Below are 20,929 nucleotides of genomic sequence, written 5' to 3' on the forward strand. Positions count from 1 at the left end.
GTTGTTATCTATGTTTTTGGTTGGTATTATGTTTATATGGTTGTTTTTGTTGGTTGGTTGTTATTATGGTTATTAATAATACGATCTATAGTTGAAATCTGAGCCTAAATAAAAAGAAAAAGCAAGTGATTAGGTTTATGAGCAATCTAATTACTTATTCGTTTAAAACGCTATATAAAATAAAGTTTATTATTAATTTGCTGGACAGAGCGGTGAACATTATTATGCATAAGACAAAGATAACGATCCTGATCAGTTTAGAAATCTGTGTACGCTGTAAGGTTTTTACTTCTTAAACTTTTAAAATACACGTTTTGAATAGAAAGAAATCCTCTTCCTGGTACAGTATGTATAGCAAACCAGCACGTCTTTTTTCTCCAATCAGAGGGGTGTCAGATGGTGTCAGCTAATCACCATTCTGAAGCCCTACCATAATCTCTGGTATGGGGAGACCCGAAAATTCTGTCCCATAGTTTAGACAGATGATAGATAATTTTATTGATCCCGTGAGGGAAATAAAGTAAATCATTTTCATTTTAGGAAATTATTAAACGCTCGGTTAAAAGCAAAGGAGATTGTCTGTTATAGTGGACATAAAAACAAGAGTTCCCTGGCATTATATCCTGGAAGACACAGACCGGCGCCAGACCGGTAAAATGCCTGATGAAGTAGGGATTGGACAGTTTCCAAGTGCTTGTACAATCGATAGAAATGTTCAAATAAATGTGCAAAAGAAATAAACAAAATAATCATTTATTTCTTTATCATATTGGGTAGCTAATGTCCTCTCTTTGCTAGTTAGTGGCTGTGTTTCTGCGTTGGGTAGCAACGGGTGACTGTTCTCAGGCGGAAGATGTAAACAGCTTAATGTTCGTGTCAAATAATTTTTTTAAATTCAATTAAATGGGCACAGTTAAGACATTAAATATACATATACATACTGTATACAGTAAAGTTTGCATACAGTAATATGTTTATGTTACGCGATTAAAAAATAAATAAATAAAAATGAAAAGTCCAGCACCAGCTGGATTCGAACACACAACCTGTCAGTTGGTAGTCACGCACCTAGACCAGGTAGGCTACAAGACAGCTCGCATGAACAGGCAGGCGAAACAGCCCTACACAGCCCTGTCGCAGCACACGGATGTAATCATACCATTATTAAATTCTTGAGATACACAATTCCATATTATATTCCCTTTTAATCAAATTCTAAAAGGATGCTTGTTGACTCCGGTATCACGTTAAAGACTTCGAAGCTTACAATGTTTAGGGAGAAATGGAATACTGGTGTGTATTTTTTTCTTTAAAGTACCAAGACCAGCTATATACTGTATGTTTATGTTCCAAAATTAATATCGTTTATGGCCTTCACACGCGTTACAGTATGCTCCTATTCTTTTTATGCTCAGCTACTAAGATTTCCCTTCAGTGGTAAAATTCAATAGCTACAACGGGCACAGTAAAGACGTTTACAGTAAGTCTTTCTATGACAGACCAACGGACCACGAGTGCCCCTGTCGGTCAACCAATCACGCACCGCGGTACCCCGTGTCATCTTACCTGCGGTACGTGTCTGTACCGCTCACTTTGAATGGCTGCATCTGTATATAAGTGTAAGCAATTATTAGTAAGGCCCCTCAGTAGTTGAGATCTCTGTTATACCCATCTAGAAACATGCAATCAGCATGTTATTGATGAAGCAATAGTCACAACATTATTCCACACCTCTAACCCTGCACTAGGGGGCATGCTTCAGGCTCGGGCCAGGGTGAGAGGCGGGTTATGATGACAGTCATGCTTTCTACACCTTATACTGAGCTCAGAAATGGACCGAGCGGACATCTCACGAGTAGATCCCTCCGCGTATAAGAAAGGCAACTTGTCTCGGCAAAAATACCGCGGTATTTTGCGTCATCGCGCGTCAGGATGCACGACGCCGTAGCCAATTACCTCCGGTACGTGTCTGTACCACGCACTTTGAATGGCTGCATCTGTACATCAAAGATGAGCAGTGTGTGTCGTGTTCACAGCTGATAACTAGAAGATTGTCACGATATTAGTTCCCCCTCCTTAAGGGTGCTCCAGCCCTTTCACTTAAGACTTCATTCTCTGCACATGTTTCCCATTCCCAGCCCACCTTAAAAGCCAGGCGCTGACGCTCATCCGGGCTCTGCATCTGATTTCCGTATCGTGCGAGTCTGGGACATGGAAGCGCCTGGTCCCGTTAAGGTTTTAATCTCGGTTCCCGTTCCTGTTCCCTGTCCGCCGGTCTTCGCGGTTTTTAACTTGTTCTGATGGATCTTCTGGTTTTGGACTTTCTCATGTGTTTTGGATATTCCCTTAGGACTTCTCTTTTGGATTGTTCGCCTCGGCCACACCTCCACTGTGCACCAGCGCACCTTGGACACGCCCTCCTGTCTTCAGCCCCGTATTCCTGCATGACGTTTCCCCAGTGTTTCCCCACTTCGTCGGATTGTGTCGTCCGCATAGGGTATGGAAAGAACTGTTCGTTACAAAGATGTCTGGAAGAGCCAAAGGCGGAAAGGGACTTGGGAAAGGAGGCGCTAAGCGTCACCATAAGGTTCTCCGTGACAACATCCAGGGAATCACCAAGCCCGCCATCCGCCGCCTGGCTCGCCGTGGGGGAGTGAAGCGGATCTCCGGGCTGATCTACGAGGAGACCCGCGGGGTGCTGAAGGTGTTCCTGGAGAACGTCATCCGCGACGCCGTCACCTACACCGAGCATGCCAACAGGAAGACCGTCACCGCCATGGACGTGGTGTACGTGCTGAAGCGCCAGGTCCGCACCCTGTACGGCTTCGGAAGCTAAACAGGAGCGGAGCTTCACTACTGGACCCCGACGTATAAACCCAGGTGACCCAGTGACATTTGTCACTGCTGAGGTTGCTTTATGGGTCTATTTTCTATACTGTGCTGATCAATTGGAAATCAAATTGCAAAAAAGACCCGTTCCCACACCTAAGGTCAAATATTAGGAATCAAAACTGCTAGAGTGTATGGAAGCACACAGCTTTATCAAGATTTCCAAGTGCAAGATCTTTTTATTCATAAAAGACCCTATTTATGTTGTATGAGAAATATTAATATTAATACAGAATCTTTTTTCACCAAATAAATGGGCTTCCTGACTTTAGAAAGCCTTCTAGACAAATACTAAAAGAGCAAAAATTTCAGTTGGTAAATGAAATGAAAACACATACCCTACCAAACCTTGAGTACAGGCCATTCAGGGTGATAATACAGAACCATTTATAATTCAACAAATGAAACCTGTCAACTGGTAATCACCACTTATCATAAAAAATAAGTAGCAATACACAGTAGGGGTCTCTTGGGTGCAAGTTAAATCCATGCAAGAAGGGGGTTTAGTGTTGTATTTCCAAATCAGATATGCAAATGAGAGATCTGGCCCAGCCAATCTCAAAGCTCCCTTGGTCTGGAATGGAGCTGCTCCCGTCTTCTAGTTATTCACACTGGAGTTAGGTTACATATTAGCACATTTCATCTAACAGGTACTCCAGAAACAAAAACGTAAACAAATGACCTGGAATGTGACCACACCTATTAGAATGTAGTTCAACAGATAACTTGTAAACCTTGTCATAAGATTTTTTTTGTTCTACAAAATATACTTTATTCCGCAAAATAAACATCTCAAAAGAAACATCTCACACATATTAACACTCCATGTAATAAATAACAACGGCGTAACGGAGATTGATTGTCCGTTATCAATCTTTGCAAGTGGGGGCGGATTTGCGCAAATAAGAGAGTCCCTCCAAACCTACCACTCGCTATTGTCCTTTAATCCCTGTATAGGGCCCAAAGTCCTTTCCAGCGCTCCCTTGCCGTGGGGAAACCCCATTTGGCGACTAAGCACTTCGTCCTCCTCCTGAGGTCCGATGGGCTCCCGCAGCGCCCGACAGAGGTTGCAGTAGAAGATGCAGTCGAGTTTCAGGGAGAAATGTGGGACATCTCGACCCCCTTCCTCGACCGGCTGACACATCCGGTTTCTCGTGATGTACTCGTACTTCCCGCCCCAGACGAAGCCGAAGATCATCCCTTGCAGCGCTCGTCTGAGTCTGGCCGGCAGCGGGTACACCACCGCCAGGTAAACCAAAGCCGGCAGGATCACTTTCCCTGTGTAGGACAGCGACCGCGTTTTCCACAGACCCAGCTTCGCGTTCACCTTGGCGATCCTCTTGGTCCAGTTGTTGGTCTTGTTGTCCTGGCTCTGGAAGGAAACTCCCAGTATTTTGAGGGGCTCCGTGCAGAGCTCGAGACCCTCCGGCGCCGTCGTCCTGTGCTTCCAGGGCCCGAAGAACTTCAGTTTGCTCTTTCTGCGGTTGAGTTTCGACCCCGAGACTCTGGAGTATTGCTCCATGATCTGCAGGGCCCTCCTCAACCCCCTGTCCGACCTCAGGAACAGCGTCGTGTCGTCGGCGTACTGGGAGATTTTCAGGGTTTCCCCCGCGCCTCCCGGTATCTCCAGGCCGTCGATGACAGGGTCCCATCTCACCGTCTCTGCTAAGGGCTCTTGAAGAGGAGATGATGCCCTCCCTCATGGTGTCTCCGATTTTCCCCCGGCGGAAGATCTTCTGCGCCACTTCCACCAGATCTGCCGCCAGGGTGTCCCAGAAGCAGGTGTAGAATTCCTTGGGGAGTCCGTCCGGCCCTGGCACCTTGCCATTCTCCATGGACAAGTACGCCGCCTTCAGCTCCTCGGCCGCGATCGGACCCTCCAAGTCCTCCCTCACCTCCTCCGGTACTCGTGCCTTCAGCTCCTCCAGAAAAGCATCGCCTGCCTCCACCTCCGTCTGCTTTTCTGAAAACAGCTCCGTGTAGAAAGCGGTGGCCGCTTCTACCTTGTCGCTTTCGTCCAGCACTTCCTCTCCATCTCCCCGTCTCAGGCCGTGGATCACCCTCTTTTTCTGGGCTCCTCGGACCTGATTGAGTTTGCGGAGCCTCTCCTTCAGGTCCCGTGCCCGGCTGAATTGAAGGCTCCTCCCCCGTTAGCCGAGCTGTACTCCTCCTATAGTTGTCTCTGGAGTCGTGCAGCTTCCTTCCTCTCCCTGGCCGCCTTCCGTCTGCAGTACGTCTGCGCCAGGGTTCGGGTCCTGTCCTTCACCGACTCCCACCATTCCACCATGGAGCTGTAGCCGTCTCTCAGATTGACCCAGCTCGCGTAGTCTTTACGGAACAGTGCCTTGAAGTCGTCTTCCTGCAGTATCTCCCGGTTCAGCTTCCAGTACCCACGACCGAATCCCGGCAGGTTGGTGTTAGCCACCACCGTCAAGCGCTCGTGGCTGGAATACCACTCCGGGGACACCGTCGCCGATTCCAGGGAGCAGGTCGTGTGCAGAAAGATGTAGTCCATGCGGCTGCACACTCCCCGGGAGTTTTTCCATGTCATTCCGGCATCGTTAGGGCGGCACCGTCTGAAACCGTCTACCAGGGAGAACTGCTTGAGTAGCGACTCCAGCTCTGCCGAGCTAGCGTTGCTCCCCTTCTCCCGGTCAATGTTGAAGTCCCCGCCAAGCACCACCTGTCTGTAGGTGGTGCAGCAGCTGGCCAGGTCAGCAAACACTTCCTTCCGGATAGAGGGTTCCGTCGGAGCATAGACATTAATTGCTCTCAACTTCTGCCCCCTCCAGTCGATGTCTGCGACCAGGATCCGGCCCTGCACCACCGAGAAGTTGGAAACCAGCGTCATCTCTGGGTTTCTGAGGAGGATTCTCACTCCGGAAGAGTGGACCCCTCCTACGCTCCAGCATGATTCTCCCTTCGTCCATTCCCTGGTGAATGTCAGCTTGTCCCTTTCATCTTTCAGGTGGACCTCCTGTAAGAAACAAACTGAGAAAGACTTTGAGACCAGATCATGAAAGACTCCCCATCTTTTCACCGGGTCTCTTAGCCCTCTCACGTTAGTTGTTAGAAAGGTAAGTTTCACAATCATGATTAAACAAGTGAAAGTTGAACCTCCTCTCTTTGTGCTTACAGTGGAAAACTTGGGAGTCTACATCTGGGCACTGTTTAGCCTAGATGTAACTCCTCTCGTTCGGGTCCTGGGGGGAATATGCTGGGCTCCCTCCAGGTCTCGCTGGGGACTGAAAGGTAAACATGCTGGACAGGTCCAGCCCTACCATCAGTCCCAGCTCCAGGGCGGCTTCAAAGTAATCTTGTCTTCCTCGAGGATACTCTCCGCCACCGCTTCGGGAAGGCTTTTTTCTTCCCTTTCTCCAGGAGTTTCGGGGACCTCCAGTTGCTCCTGGGCCTTGGGGGAGGGGGGCTCCACTTCCTGGGCTGCCTCTTCCTGTTGTTCCTGGGCCTCAGGGGAGGGGGTTCCGACTTCCTGGGCTGCCTCTTCCTGTTGTCCCTGGGCCTCGGGGGAGGGGGTAACCTCTTCCTGGGCTGCCTCCTCCTGTTGTCCGTGGGACTCGGAGGAGGGGGGTTCCGTTTCCTGGGCTGTCACTTCCTGTCATCTTTGGGCCTCGGGGGGGGGGGTTTCCATTTCCTGGGCTGCCTCCTCCGGTTGTTCCTGGGCCTCGGGGGAAGAAAGTTCCGTTTCCTCTAGGACGAGGAAACGGTTCTCCCTTACCACTGTAGGAAAACCGGCTCAGGGACGCCAAATATGTAAGAAAACCGGCTCAGGGACGCCAAATATGTAATCATAGTGGCTCTCTGAAGGCACCAGTTCTGTAGGGTTTGGGCATTTACTGAGACAATTATTAATTGTAGCAGTAAATCACAAAGTTGATTCTTTTGATGGCTTTAGAATCCAACCATACGACATAACTCAAACAACGCACACACACAGGTACTAATACACGAGGATACATTTATTAATACATAAAATATGCATGTAAACCTAACAGATCTTATCGAGAGGGTTATCAGAATACAAAAGATATATATTCAGTCAGTTACGAAGTGTTACACATATCAAGAGGACATACATTCAGTATATCATTCATTAAGACCGTTTCGTAAAGTGAACTTGGTTACAACTTCTACATTAGATACTCAAAACAAGAACATAACTCTTAGGAATTAAATTGATATCAACTGGTTGGGATTACAATTGAATTCTCGAGCAGTAATGCAGTGAAGTTGAATACTCATCCAATCTCTGGGGATTCAGATCTCCTGCGGGCACAAAGAAACAGTTGCAGGCTGTTGCTGTCCAATCTGCACTCTCTGGCTCGGTGCCAGGCTGTGCTGTGCGGCTTGCGATGGTGCGCTGCAGATGCTCACTGACCGGCTAGTTAGTGTTGGCTTTAACTAGCAAAGTTTGTGCACAGGAGAAAAGATGACTGTGGGTCCCAGCAAGTCAGGAAGAGGACTGGTTCGTTCCTGATGAAGAGCTAGTTCTGAATAGTGATTCAGCTGTCCACAGTTCCGACCTGTTCACGAGGCCTGCTGCTGGTTTCTCTCTGGCAACCTCCACTCTAGACTCTTAGAACAAAGGAAGGTTCTGGCACTCGGAAACTCTGGCCGTTCCGTGGTTGTCCGGGCTGAGTCTCAGGATGGTCAGGAGGCGCTCTGCGAGAATGTCCTGCCCTTGGGAGCCTTCTGCTCCTGGGCCGTCCTGCCCTGGAATTCTCCTTTGAATTCCCTTTAGAACAGTCCACAGAATCCTCTCCAGAATCTTACTGAATCTTACTGAATCTTACTGAATCTCGTGTTGCCTGTTTTTACCTGGAGGAACTTCAGCTCATTGATTGGCTGAAAGTTCCATGGGCACCAGAGTCCCACGTGGGTTACTCGGCCCTACCAGTCCCTGATTGGTTGATCAAGGTGAGATATGAGTCACTTACTCCCGACACTTAGGAATGCAGTCCAGATGTCCAACTGGCACTCCCTAGACAGATAGGCGCCAATGGGTGACCATTGATCATGATAGCCAGGCTTAGCTAAGTGCATCCCCCTTTGGGAGCTGTCCTTATCAAAAGAAAACATCTTAAATCAGCCTGCATGAATAGTTTCTCTGTGGCTGCACCACAGAGATGAACAGAGAAATGGGGCCTTAATTCTGCCTTATTATTAAGCCTCGCCGCCACACCACTCTTTTCTTTTGTCCTTCCGAAGGTGGATCCTCTTTCCCTTCTTGCTGGGAGTTATCCAGGGCCCTTCCTCCGGTCAGCCATTTTGTCCGTCGTCCTGGCGATCATCTTGAGGCACTGGTGCGGCTGGGGTGTGGCCTCGGCAGTTTCGGTTCTCTGCGGGGGAGGTGCGGGTTCTTTGTTCTCACCTCTCTCCCTTTGTCTTGAGACCGGTTTCTGCTGGTCGGCTTCCACCACCTGCGCAAACGAAGGTTTGCTTACCTTGCATTAGTGAAGGAGGTGTCCCTCGGCGCCGCATCCATCGCACTTTTTGGCTGCCCGGCAGGTTTTTGCCAGGTGCCCCTCTTTGTTACAGTTGTGACATCTGACGATGTCACACGTGTTCTCCTTGTGGCCGGACTGTCTGCACTTCTTGCAGAAATCCGGCATCCTGGGGTAGTAAAGGTACCCCCTGTCGGCTCCGATGTTGAAGCGGGCCAGGGGGTGCTGGAAACCGTCGACGCCCTCTAGGTCCTCTTTCAGGAGGACTCTGTACTGGCCTTTGCCGTACCAGACGCCGCAACTGTCCCTGATCTCCGTCGGTTTGCCCACCACAGTTACATACCTCCCTAGGTACGCTGTTACCAGTGCCATTGGTACGTAGGGGTTGTACGTGAGGATTGTGATGGTCCTCTGGTTTGTCTTCCTCATAGGCTCCGGCCTGAAATCAGAGAAACGGGGGTGCTTACCTTTTTCTCTGATCATTTTCGTTGCCTTTTCATATGAGGCGTCCGTGGCTATGTAGGCCTCCATGTATCTCTCTGCCTTGTTGTCTTGCAGGCAGTAGAGATCTCCGGCCACCAACTGCAGGATCCCTCTCAGGAAGGTAATGAAAAAGGATTTCGCAGTTGGCATCGTCTCTGTTTTCTTGGTCCAGTGGAACCGGATCAGTGTCTTCTTGTCTGCCATCTGGAAAGGAGAAAAAAGAAAAAAGGAGAGAAAGAGAGAGAGCAAGGTCCTGTGGAGAGGACGGTTTAGCTGCTAAAGGAGCAGCGAGTGAGCCCTGGACTTTGTCCTTGTGGGCAAAGCCCAGCTAGGTGCAAGCGCAGGAGGAGAGAGAGAGAGGGAGCGGATAGCGCTTCTGAGTCTCGAGGAAGAAAGCAAGCACCGCGGGCAGGCCAAGAGTACCTACTCCCAGCCAAGAGGCCAAGGAGGTGGAGCAAGAGAAAGGGGGAGGGGAGAGGAGAGAGCAGAGAGAGAGAACGTTGCTGCCGGATCCCAACCAGCTCAGCTGCTGATTGGCCTTAACCCCCTAGGCTCAACCTAGGGCGATACCAGCTCAAGCACTCTTCAGGATCTTCGATTGCCTTCTAGAACTTTGGAAAGACAAGAACTGCGGGCATGCCACTTGAACTTGATCTTAGCCAAAAGGCCGATAAAATTGGATTCCAGCTCACTGGCCCTGCAAAACTTAGTTCAAGACTTTAAACTCTCAGACACATATAGATGTATATATCCCACAACAGCAGGATATACATGGTCAGGGAGGAATAGCAGCTCCAGAATTGACTATTGCTTTGTCTCAGAGAGAGTGAAAGTTGTTGGGGTCACTCTTCACCCTGTCTTCTTCTCAGATCATCAGGCTTTAGGGTGTAGAGTGGAACTCCAGGGCGGGACTGTCTTTGGCCCAGGCCTCTGGAAACTCAACACAAAGCTGCTAGAGAACGAGGGGGTAGTATCCCGCTACAAGGAGAAACTATCACAGTGGCTGTCCTTGCAGTGTCTGTACGGGTCAGTAAGAGAGTGGTGGGAGGAGGTGAAGGTGAGGACAAAGGCCTTTTTCATGGCTGAGGGAAGGAAGGCTGCTGCCAGACGGAGAGGAGTGCTAGCCAGGAAACAGAGGCAGCTGCAGCGTCTCTACACGATGCTGCACAGTGGCTTCGATGTGCTTGAGGATATCACCCTTTTAAAAAAGGACATCCGGAGCATAGCCGAAGAAAGCAGTCGAGGAGTGCTGTTAAGAAGCAGAGTGCAGTTCTTGGAAGAAAATGAGAAGTGTACCTGCTTCTTTTTCAGGAAAGTGGTAGGCTCCAAGTCTGTTCTCTCTCTTCCCTCCTCATCAACTACACTTTCCATGACAGAGCTGAGTGCTATCCTCTCCTGCATCGAGGCCTTCTTGTCACGGACGTCCAAAGGGACTAACTGTGGGGAGCAGGAGTGCGGAAAAAGACCCATATGCGTAGCGGCGAGACGGGAAAAAGGCCCGGGCTCATTAGTGCAAAGAGTTCAGGAATGCCGTATAGAAACCTGTGCCCTCAGGGAGCGGACGTGGGGCGCCCTGGTGCTAGGCGGGTCTCAGGACATCCGAACGTCAGTGCTGAGCAAGGACAGAGTGCAAGACCCGGAAATATATAGCCCAAGGGAAAGAGAGGGAAAGGAAGGACAGCAGACCAGGAACTAGGGACAGGACAGAGAAGGACCGCCCTCTGGCTGCAGAGCGCGTGACACTTCTACTCAAGACTGTACAGCTCTACAGAGGTAAAGGATGAAGAAATTAATTTTTTTACCTCAAAGCTAGAAAACGTTTTGAGTGAAGAAGATAGGGAAGTACTTGAGGGGGATTTGACAGTAGAAGAGCTGAGAGGCTATGGAGAGCTTACAGAAGGGGAAAACTCCGGGTGCTGACAGGCTCCCTAAAGGGGCGTCTGCTTTTACTACTTGCATGAATGAAGGCAAAAAAAAGCCAATCCATGTGAACGAACGGCGCTTTACAGAGGAGTACTGCCTGACTGGATCGTTGATGAACGACAGAGGCCACTCCGACCTCTTCTCGGTTTTCTTCAATGACTTACTAAGGATCTTCTTCACATTCGCCCATGCAGGGGAAGCCAGTTACACCAAAGCAAACGCAGGAAAGTGCAATTCAAGCAGAGACCAGGAGAGACTTGTTTACACCGAGAGTGGGCGGAGAATGGAACAATGCGCCCAGCCCTGTTGCTGGAGCCGATTCTTGATGAGATCTTGGGCTCACTAAGAAGCCCCCGCTGGATGCTAATCTTTCTGTTGTTCTTGCAGGTCCTGCACTGCATTTGAGCCAACAGAGCTCGTCCTGGTCTGTCGGCACAGCCCAATTGCGAATGATCTGCTCCGTGTACAGAAGGAACGTGCGTTTGGTACAAGAGTGCATGAAGGCACCGGAAATACATTGGCAACAAATGACCGGTCGCTCAAGACCTCTGTGAAGTACAGGAGCGTGCAAAACGAGGCTGTTTCCACCCGGTCTCGAACCGGGGACCTTTCGCGTGTTAGGCGAACGTGATAGCCGCTACACTACGGAAACCTGTAGGGACTGCTGCTGGTGTCTCGCTTGCGTTTCGGGCTGAGAAAGGGACGCGTCACTTTAGGCAGATGGCGCTGGAGAGAGGAACAAAGGGCGCGATGAAACAAAATGCCAAAACCCGGGATCGAACCAGGGACCTTCAGATCTTCAGTCTAACGCTCTCCCAACTGAGCTATTTTTAAAGCCCACAGCCACCTGCTCCAGCCTTCCTGTGTTGTGGCATGAGCGCACCAAGAGTAGCGGGAGAGTGTTGAAGGAACGTCACTCAGAAGGAAAGCCACCCAGCTGCGCCCTCTGAGCTCTGTCCAGCGCATCTTCCTCGCATGGACTCCTGCCTGCGACGGGCAGGAAACAATTAGCAAGAACAGAACGACACCCCATGGGTGTCTCATGACCGCACCTTAGGTTGTGACACGTGCAGGTGTGAGGGGTTGCCGGGCTACTTTGGAGCAGAGCTTGGGCGGAGGGGGGGCGGGAAAGCAGACAAAGAGGTGATACCTCAAGGTCTGCACGATCACAGCTCTCCGCCGCCCCAGGCTTCCGCTCGATAAGCTACTGGACACACCCGCCCCTCCTCACACAGACCGTGGAAAAGCCCCCGAGTGGGAGGGCTCTCTCTTCCTCCCAGGAGCTCTTGGACACGACGCCCAGACAGGGCGCGGGGAGCCGCCGCCTGCAAACACGGCTCCAGGCAGGACTCCACTCCGCAGGAGCCGCAGAGCAGAGGAGATGAGGGCAGCTTAGCTCCTGTGCAGAGACCTGAGCTGTTGTTGCTGTGGATGCTGTCTTTTCTGCACTCGGGGTAGGAGTGAATGTTGAGTTGCCCTTAGAAATGAAGCAGAGCACTTCAACGGCACGGGTGTGTGTGTGTGTGCGCCCTGGTGATTCTGGGAGACAGATCGAACCTGGGCTAAAAGAGAGGGGGCTTAGCCCTCTTCCATTTGCTACTTCAAAGTTGTACAACCCCTTTGTATCTGCTAGGCGGCGCAGTCGTCGTGCACAAAGAACAATTTGAAAAGCGTCAAAGGCAAGTCATTCCGAGTTGGTCGTTTGTGTTTTCCGTTCAGACGCGAAATGCTGACATGATCTCTCGGCTCCTCGGTTGTCATTTCTGCTCCGTAAAGGGATCACAGCACGCGTCGGCTTCCAGCATGCTGGGTCGGGACACGATGCCGGGGGTTGGAGAGAGCGATGTCTTCCTCGTCAGTATAGTGGCCAGTATCCCCGCCTGTCACGCGGGAGACCGGGGTTCGATTCCCCGACGGGGAGTAGCTTTTCTTTCACTTCCTTAGAGAAATGACTGCCTTTCACTTCTCTGTTTTCTTTCACAGCGTCGTGCACCTTTTCATTGCTCTCGCTTTCAGAGCCTCCGCACGGCAGTCGACTCGACATCAGGAAGCACATTGAAGGGAAAGCAGGAAGCGCTGCGACATGCACTGTGCAGATCCCGCCACACTAAGAGGTGAGTGGGTCTGTTCGATGCACAAAGAACGCTTTGAGAAGCGTCAAAGGCAAGTCATTCCGAGTTGGTCGTTTGTGTTTTCCGTTCAGACGCGAAATGCTGAAATGATCTCTCGGCTCCTCGGTTGTCATTTCTGCTCCGTAAAGGAATCACAGCACGCGTCGGCTTCCAGCACGGTGGGTCGGGACACGATGCCGGGGGTCGGAGAGAGCGATGTCTTCCTCGTTAGTATAGGACCTGTCACCTGTCCCCACCTGTCACGCGGGAGACTGGGGTGCATCAGGACGCGCCTTGAAGTGAAAGCAGGATGCGCTGTGACATGCACTGTGCAGATCCCGCCACACTAAGAGGTGGGTCCAGTGGGTCTGTTCGATCACAGCGCTAGGCGAATCCCCAATCCCCTTTTGTGCCTGGCGACAAAAGATGTCTGTTTCCGCCCGGTTTCGAACCGGGGACCTTTCGCGTGTGAGGCGAACGTGATAACCACTACACTACGGAAACGGTGGTAAGACGTGCCCAGCGGCCCAGCGCTGAGCTTCGCCAATGCGATTCAGCTGCTTCCAGTGCCTTTATTGGAGTGCGCTGATGGACCGTGCTCTCTCTCCAGAGACCAGCACGCCTGTCATGGACGGAGCAGGAAAGGCGGCGCCACATTCTACAGCCCTCTCCACGCAATCGACGAAATCGGGCTACTGAAGTGGAGAAAATCGCCTCTCCAGAAAGTGCAAATATCATCTTGGAGACTATAAATCCTATTGCCGAAGGTCAGCCCTGTCTACCAGAGTAACCCTCCCACAGCGATGATCAGCTCGTCTCACACGCGAGAAGTTTCGGTTGGAAACAAGCGCCCCCTCTTCTCGCACGTTTTGCACGTTCGAGTAGTTTTAATGCGGCTCTTTCGTACACGGTGCTGATCTTTTGGAAAGCAGGAGGCAAAACCGAGTCGAACCGCCTGGGTGAAAACCAGGAACCCTAACCGCTAGACTATATGGCAGCGAACAACCATGCTGTTCCCGGCATCATGCAAGCAAACTACATAAATATGAGAAAACACGCAAGAGAGTTGTCACTCAGAGTGTCGAAGGGTCGATGTATACTGGGGCTCAGTTGAAATGCAACGTCAGGACTTTTCCGAATTATGTCACACGAAGAGAGCACAGCCCTTTCCGCCCTGCCGCGTGTGTCTCGGTAACTCGCTGTGATCGTATAGTGGTCAGTACTTTGCGTTGTGGCCGCAACAACCCCGGTTCGAATCCGGGTCACGGCAGAATAGGGGCGTCTGCTTTTACTACTCGCACGAATGAAGGCAAAAAAAAGCCAATCGACGTGAACGAACGGCGCTTTACAGAGGAGTACTGCCTGACTGGATCGTTGATGAACGACAGAGGCCACTCCGACCTCTTCTCGGTTTTCTTCAATGACTTACTAAGGATCTTCTTCACATTCGCCCATGCAGGGGAAGCCAGTTACACCAAAGCAAACGCAGGAAAGTGCATTTCAAGCAGAGACCAGGAGGGACTTGTTTACACCGAGAGTGGGCGGAGAATGGAACAATGCGCCCAGCCCTGTTGCTGGAGCCGATTCTTGATGAGCTCTTGGGCTCACTAAGAGGCCCCCGCTGGATGCTAATCTTTCTGTTGTTCTTGCAGGTCCTGCGCTGCTTTTGAGCCGACAGAGCTCGACCTGGTCTGTCGGCACAGCCCAATTGCAAATGATCGGCTCCGCGTACAGAAGGAACGTGCGTTTGGTACAAGAGTGCACGAAGGCACCGGAAATACATTGGGAACAAATGACCGGTCGCTCAAGACCTCTGTGAAGTACAGGAGCGTGCAAAACGAGGCTGTTTCCGCCCGGTCTCGAACCGGGGACCTTTCGCGTGTTAGGCGAACGTGATAGCCGCTACACTACGGAAACCTGTAGGGACTGCTGCTGGTGTCTCGCTTGCGTTTCGGGCTGAGAAAGGGACGAGTCACTTTAGGCAGGTGGCGCTGGAGAGAGGAACAAAGGGCGCGATGAAACAAAATGCTGAAACCCGGGATCGAACCAGGGACCTTTAGATCTTCAGTCTAACGCTCTCCCAACTGAGCTATTTCGGCAGTGCGCAAAGCCCACAGCCACCTGCTCCAGCCTTCCTGTGTTGTGGCATGAGCGCACCAAGAGTAGCGGGAGAGTGTTGCAGGAACGTCACTCAGAAGGAAAGCCACCCAGCTGCGCCCTCTGAGCTCTGTCCAGCGCATCTTCCTCGCATGGACTCCTGCCTGCGACGGGCAGGAAACAATTAGCAAGAACAGAACGACACCCCATGGGTGTCTCATGACCGCACCTTAGGTTGTGACACGTGCAGGTGTGAGGGGTTGCCGGGCTACTTTGGAGCAGAGCTTGGGCGGAGGGGGGGCGGGAAAGCAGACAAAGAGGTGACACCTCAAGGTCTGCACGATCACAGCTCTCCGCCGCCCCAGGCTTCCGCTCGATAAGCTACTGGACACACCCGCCCCTCCTCACACAGACCGTGGAAAAGCCCCCGAGTGGGAGGGCTCGCTCTTCCTCCCAGGAGCTCTTGGACACGACGCCCAGACAGGGCGCGGGGAGCCGCCGCCTGCAAACACGGCTCCAGGCAGGACTCCACTCCGCAGGAGCCGCAGAGCAGAGGAGATGAGGGCAGCTTAGCTCCTGTGCAGAGACCTGAGCTGTTGTTGCTGTGGATGCTGTCTTTTCTGCACTCGGGGTAGGAGTGAATGTTGAGTTGCACTTAGAAATGAAGCAGAGCACTTCAACGGCACGGGTGTGTGTGTGTGTGCGCCCTGGTGATTCTGGGAGACAAATCGAACCTGGGCTAAAAGAGAGGGGGCTTAGCCCTCTTCCATTTGCTACTTCAAAGTTGTACAACCCCTTTGTATCTGCTAGGCGGCGCAGTCGTCGTGCACAAAGAACACTTTGAAAAGCGTCAAAGGCAAGTCATTCCGAGTTGGTCGTTTGTGTTTTCCGTTCAGACGCGAAATGCTGACATGATCTCTCGGTTCCTCGGTTGTCATTTCTGCTCCGTAAAGGGATCACAGCACGCGTCGGCTTCCAGCATGCTGGGTCGGGACACGATGCCGGGGGTTGGAGAGAGCGATGTCTTCCTCGTTAGTATAGTGGCCAGTATCCCCGCCTGTCACGCGGGAGACCGGGGTTCGATTCCCCGATGGGGAGTTGCTTTTCTTTCACCTCCTTAGAGAAATGACTGCCTTTCACTTCTCTGTTTTCTTTCACAGCGTCGTGCACCTTTTCATTGCTCTCGCTTTCAGAGCCTCCGCACGGCAGTCGACTCGACATCAGGAAGCACATTGAAGTGAAAGCAGGAAGCGCTGCGACATGCACTGTGCAGATCCCGCCACACTAAGAGGTGAGTGGGTCTGTTCGATGCACAAAGAACGCTTTGAGAAGCGTCAAAGGCAAGTCATTCCGAGTTGGTCGTTTGTGTTTTCCGTTCAGACGCGAAATGCTGAAATGATCTCTCGGCTCCTCCGTTGTCATTTCTTCTCCGTAAAGGGATCACAGCACGCGTCGGCTTCCAGCACGGTGGGTCGGGACACGATGCCGGGGGTCGGAGAGAGCGATGTCTTCCTAGTTAGTATAGGACCTGTCACCTGTCCCCACCTGTCACGCGGGAGACTGGGGTACATCAGGACGCGCATTGAAGTGAAAGCAGGATGCGCTGTGACATGCACTGTGCAGATCCCGCCACACTAAGAGGTGAGTGGGTCTGTTCGATCACAGCGCTAGGCGAATCCCCAATCCCCTTTTGTGCCTGGCGACAAAAGATGTCTGTTTCCGCCCGGTTTCGAACCGGGGACTTTTCGCGTGTGAGGCGAACGTGATAACCACTACACTACGGAAACGGTGGTAAGACGTGCCCAGCGGCCCAGCGCTGAGCTTCGCCAATGCGATTCAGCTGCTTCCAGTGCCTTTATTGGAGTGCGCTGATGGACCGTGCTCTCTCTCCAGAGACCAGCACGCCTGTCATGGACGGAGCAGGAAAGGCGGCGCCACATTCTACAGCCCTCTCCACGCAATCGACGAAATCGGGCTACTGAAGTGGAGAAAATCGCCTCTCCAGAAAGTGCAAATATCATCTTGGAGACTATAAATCCTATTGCCGGAGGTCAGCCCTGTCTACCAGAGTAACCCTCCCACAGCGATGATCAGCTCGTCTCACACGCGAGAAGTTTCGGTTGGAAACAAGCGCCCCCTCGTCTTGCACGTTTTGCACGTTCGAGTAGTTTTAATGCGGCTCTTTCGTACACGGTGCTGATCTTTTGGAAAGCAGGAGGCAAAACCGAGTCGAACCGCCTGGGTGAAAACCAGGAACCCTAACCGCTAGACTATATGGCAGCGAACAACCATGCTTTTCCCGGCATCATGCAAGCAAACTACATAAATATGAGAAAACACGCAAGAGAGTTGTCACTCAGAGTGTCGAAGGGTCGATGTATACTGGGGCTCAGTTGAAATGCAACGTCAGGACTTTTCCGAATTATGTCACACGAAGAGAGCACAGCCCTTTCCGCCCTGCCGCGCGTGTCTCGGTAACTCGCTGTGATCGTATAGTGGTCAGTACTTTGCGTTGTGGCCGCAACAACCCCGGTTCGAATCCGGGTCACGGCAGAATAGGGGCGTCTGCTTTTACTACTCGCACGAATGAAGGCAAAAAAAAAGCCAATCGATGTGAACGAACGGCGCTTTACAGAGGAGTACTGCCTGACTGGATCGTTGATGAACGACAGAGGCCACTCCGACCTCTTCTCGGTTTTCTTCAATGACTTACTAAGGATCTTCTTCACATTCGCCCATGCAGGGGAAGCCAGTTACACCAAAGCAAACGCAGGAAAGTGCATTTCAAGTAGAGACCAGGAGGGACTTGTTTACACCAAGAGTGGGCGGAGAATGGAACAATGCGCCCAGCCCTGATGCTGGAGCCGATTCTTGATGAGCTCTTGGGCTCACTAAGAGGCCCCCGCTGGATGCTAATCTTTCTGTTGTTCTTGCAGGTCCTGCGCTGCTTTTGAGCCGACAGAGCTCGTCCTGGTCTGTCGGCACAGCCCAATTGCAAATGATCGGCTCCGCGTACAGAAGGAACGTACGTTTGGGACAAGAGTGCATGAAGGCACCGGAAATACTTTGGGAACAAATGACCGGTCGCTCAAGACCTCTGTGAAGTACAGGAGCGTGCGAAAAGAGTCTGTTTCCGCCCGGTTTCGAACCAGAGATCTTTCGCGTATGAGGCAAACATGATAACTGCTACACTATAGAAACGGTGAGTATTCAACTTCATTGCATTACTGCTCCCAACCAGTTGTTATCAATTTAATTCCTAAGGGTTATGTACTTGTTTTGAGTATCTAATGTAGAAGATGTAAACAAGTTCAATTTCGAAACGGTCTAAATGAATGATATACCAAACTTATGTCCTCTTGATATGTGTAACTCTTTGTAACTGAATGAATTTATATCTTTTGTATTCTGATAACCGTTACGATAAGATCTGTTAGGTTTACATGCATATTCTATATATTAATAAATGTATCCCCGTGTATTAGTACCTGTGTGTGCATTGTTTGAGTTATATCGCATGGTTGGATTCTAAGACCATTAAAAGTATCAATTTTGTGATTTACTGCCACAAATAATAATTGTCCCAGTAAATGCCCAAACCCCTACAATACTGGTGCCTCGTGAGAGCACACTACAACAGTGTGTGATCTCCTGTACTAGCCTGAGGAACAGACAGTGAGCCTGTCTCTCAATAACAAAAATACAGTGTGTGACCTCCTGTCCCATCTTGGGGAACAGTGAACCAGACTCTCAATAATAATAAAACAGTGTGATCTACTGTCCCAGCCTGAGGAACAGACAGTGAACCTGTCTCTCAATAATAATAATAATAATACAGTGTGTGACTTCCTGTCCCAGCCTGAGGAACAGACAGTGAGCCTGTCTCTCAATAATAATAATACAGTGTGTGCTTCCTGTCCCAGCCTGAGGAACAGCGAGCCTGTCTCTCAATAATAATAATACAGTGTGTCATCTCCTGTTCCAGCCTGAGGAACAGTGACCTTGTCTCTCAATAATAATAATACAGTGTGATCTCCTGTCCCAGCCTGAGGAACAGTGAGCCTCTCTCTCAATAATAATAACCTAGTGTGGAATGTCCTGTCCCAGTCTGAAGAACAAACAGTGAGCATGTCTCTCAATAATAATAGAACAGTGTGTGATCTCCAGTCCCAGCAAGAGGAACAGACAGTGAGCCTGTCTCTCAATACTATTAATACAGTGTGTGATTTCCTGTCCCAGCCTGGGAAACAGTGAGTCAGACTTTCAATAATTATAATACAGTGTGATCTCCTGTCCCAGCCTGAGGAACAGACAGTGAGCCTTTCTCTCAATAATAATAATACAGTGCGTGATGTCCTGTACTAGCCTGAGGAACAGACAGCAAGCCTGTCTCTCAAGAATAATAATACAGTGTGTGACCTCCTGTCCCAGCTTGGGGAACAGTGAGCCAGACTCTCAATAATAATAATACAGTGTGATCTACTGTCTCAGCCTGAGGAACAGTGAGTTTATCTGTCAATAATAATAATACAGTGTGATCTCCTGTTCCAGCCTGAGGAACAGTGAGCTTGTCTCTCAATAATAATAATACAGTGTGATCTCCTGTCCCAGCCTGAGGAACAGTGAGCCTGTCTCTCAATAATAATAATAATAATAATAATAATAATAATAATAATAATAATAATAATACAGTGTGTGATTTCCTGTCCCAGCCTGGGGAACAGTGAGCCAGACTCTCAATAATAATAATACAGTGTGATCTCCTGTCCCAGCCTGAGGAACAGACAGCGAGCCTGTCTCTCAATAATAATAATACAGTGCGTGATCTCCTGTACTAGCCTGAGGAACAGACAGCAAGCCTGTTTCTCAATAATAATAATACAGTGTGTGACCTCCTGTCCCAGCTTGGGGAACAGTGAGCCAGACTCTCAATAATAATAATACAGTGTGATCTACTGTCTCAGCCTGAGGAACAGTGAGTTTATCTGTCAATAATAATAATACAGTGTGATCTCCTGTTCCAGCCTGAGGAACAGTGAGCTTGTCTCTCAATAATAATAATACAGTGTGATCTCCTGTCCCAGCCTGAGGAACAGTGAGCCTGTCTCTCAATAATAATAATAATAATAATAATAATAATAATAATAATAATAATAATAATAATAATACAGTGTGTGATTTCCTGTCCCAGCCTGGGGAACAGTGAGCCAGACTCTCAATAATAATAATACAGTGTGATCTCCTGTCCCAGCCTGAGGAACAGACAGCGAGCCTGTCTCTCAATAATAATAATACAGTGTGTGACCTCCTGTCCCAGCTTGGGGAACAGTAAGCCAGACTCTCAACAATAATAAAGTGTTCTGTAGTGTCCCAGCCTGAGGAACAGTGAGTTTATCTGTCAATAATAATAATACAGTGTGATCTCCTGTCCCAGCCTGGGGATCAGACAGTAAACCTGTCTCTCAATAATAATAATCCAGTTTGTGATCTCCTGTCTTAGCCTGAGGAACAGACAGTGAACCTGTCTCTCAATAATAATAACCTAGTTTGGAATGTCCTGTCCCAGTCTGAGGAACAAACCGTGAGCATGTCTCTCAATAATAATAGAACAGTGTGTGATCTCCAGTCCCAGCCAGAGGAACAGACAGTGAGCTTGTATCTCAGTAATAATAATACAGTGTGTCATTTCCTGCCCCAGCCAGAGGAACAGATAGTGAGCCTGTCTCTCAATAATAATAATACAGTGTGTGACCTCCTGTCCCAACCTGAGGAACAGACAGGAGTGAGCCAGTCTCTCAATAATAATAAAGCAGATTATGATCTCCTGTCCCAGCCTAAGGAACAGTCAGGAAAGAGCAGGTCTCTCAATAATAATAATACAGTGTGACTTCCTGTCCCAGCCTGAGGAAAAGACAGTAAGCCTGTCTCTCAATAATAATAATACAGTGTGTGACCTCCTGTCCC

At 50.1% G+C, this 20,929-nt stretch overlaps 1 protein-coding gene and 10 non-coding genes across 11 annotated transcripts; 4 read left to right on the forward strand and 7 right to left on the reverse strand.

The window, feature by feature from the left end:
- Positions 1 to 2,420: 2,420 nt before the first annotated feature.
- On the forward strand, positions 2,421 to 2,965 carry LOC138243286 (histone H4 type VIII-like). Its single transcript, XM_069198879.1, has one exon. The coding sequence runs from the start codon at positions 2,525 to 2,527 to the stop codon at positions 2,834 to 2,836; it is 312 nt and encodes a 103-aa protein (XP_069054980.1). The 5' UTR covers positions 2,421 to 2,524; the 3' UTR covers positions 2,837 to 2,965.
- A 177-nt stretch (positions 2,966 to 3,142) lies between these two features.
- On the reverse strand, positions 3,143 to 3,200 carry LOC138243831 (U7 small nuclear RNA). Its single transcript, XR_011192449.1, has one exon. It is a non-coding gene; the product is annotated as a U7 small nuclear RNA (small nuclear RNA).
- An 8,136-nt stretch (positions 3,201 to 11,336) lies between these two features.
- On the reverse strand, positions 11,337 to 11,409 carry trnav-aac (transfer RNA valine (anticodon AAC)). Its single transcript has one exon. It is a non-coding gene; the product is annotated as a tRNA-Val (tRNA).
- A 109-nt stretch (positions 11,410 to 11,518) lies between these two features.
- trnaf-gaa (transfer RNA phenylalanine (anticodon GAA)) lies at positions 11,519 to 11,594 on the reverse strand. The gene has a single exon. It is a non-coding gene; the product is annotated as a tRNA-Phe (tRNA).
- A 1,705-nt stretch (positions 11,595 to 13,299) lies between these two features.
- trnav-cac (transfer RNA valine (anticodon CAC)) lies at positions 13,300 to 13,372 on the reverse strand. The gene has a single exon. It is a non-coding gene; the product is annotated as a tRNA-Val (tRNA).
- A 694-nt stretch (positions 13,373 to 14,066) lies between these two features.
- Positions 14,067 to 14,138, forward strand: trnah-gug (transfer RNA histidin (anticodon GUG)). The gene has a single exon. It is a non-coding gene; the product is annotated as a tRNA-His (tRNA).
- Positions 14,139 to 14,712: 574 nt separating this feature from the next.
- trnav-aac (transfer RNA valine (anticodon AAC)) lies at positions 14,713 to 14,785 on the reverse strand. Its single transcript has one exon. It is a non-coding gene; the product is annotated as a tRNA-Val (tRNA).
- A 109-nt stretch (positions 14,786 to 14,894) lies between these two features.
- On the reverse strand, positions 14,895 to 14,967 carry trnaf-gaa (transfer RNA phenylalanine (anticodon GAA)). The gene has a single exon. It is a non-coding gene; the product is annotated as a tRNA-Phe (tRNA).
- A 1,024-nt stretch (positions 14,968 to 15,991) lies between these two features.
- Positions 15,992 to 16,063, forward strand: trnad-guc (transfer RNA aspartic acid (anticodon GUC)). Its single transcript has one exon. It is a non-coding gene; the product is annotated as a tRNA-Asp (tRNA).
- A 616-nt stretch (positions 16,064 to 16,679) lies between these two features.
- trnav-cac (transfer RNA valine (anticodon CAC)) lies at positions 16,680 to 16,752 on the reverse strand. Its single transcript has one exon. It is a non-coding gene; the product is annotated as a tRNA-Val (tRNA).
- Positions 16,753 to 17,446: 694 nt separating this feature from the next.
- Positions 17,447 to 17,518, forward strand: trnah-gug (transfer RNA histidin (anticodon GUG)). Its single transcript has one exon. It is a non-coding gene; the product is annotated as a tRNA-His (tRNA).
- The last annotated feature ends 3,411 nt before the right edge of the window (positions 17,519 to 20,929 follow it).

The sequence above is a fragment of the Lepisosteus oculatus genome, chromosome 14 (genome assembly GCF_040954835.1).
Source record: "Lepisosteus oculatus isolate fLepOcu1 chromosome 14, fLepOcu1.hap2, whole genome shotgun sequence".
Taxonomy (NCBI): domain Eukaryota; kingdom Metazoa; phylum Chordata; class Actinopteri; order Semionotiformes; family Lepisosteidae; genus Lepisosteus; species Lepisosteus oculatus.

Excerpts from the sequence above, each read along its gene's own strand:
- LOC138243286 (XM_069198879.1), top strand. The coding sequence starts at position 2,525 with ATGTCTGGAAGAGCCAAAGGCGGAAAGGGACTTGGGAAAGGAGGCGCT.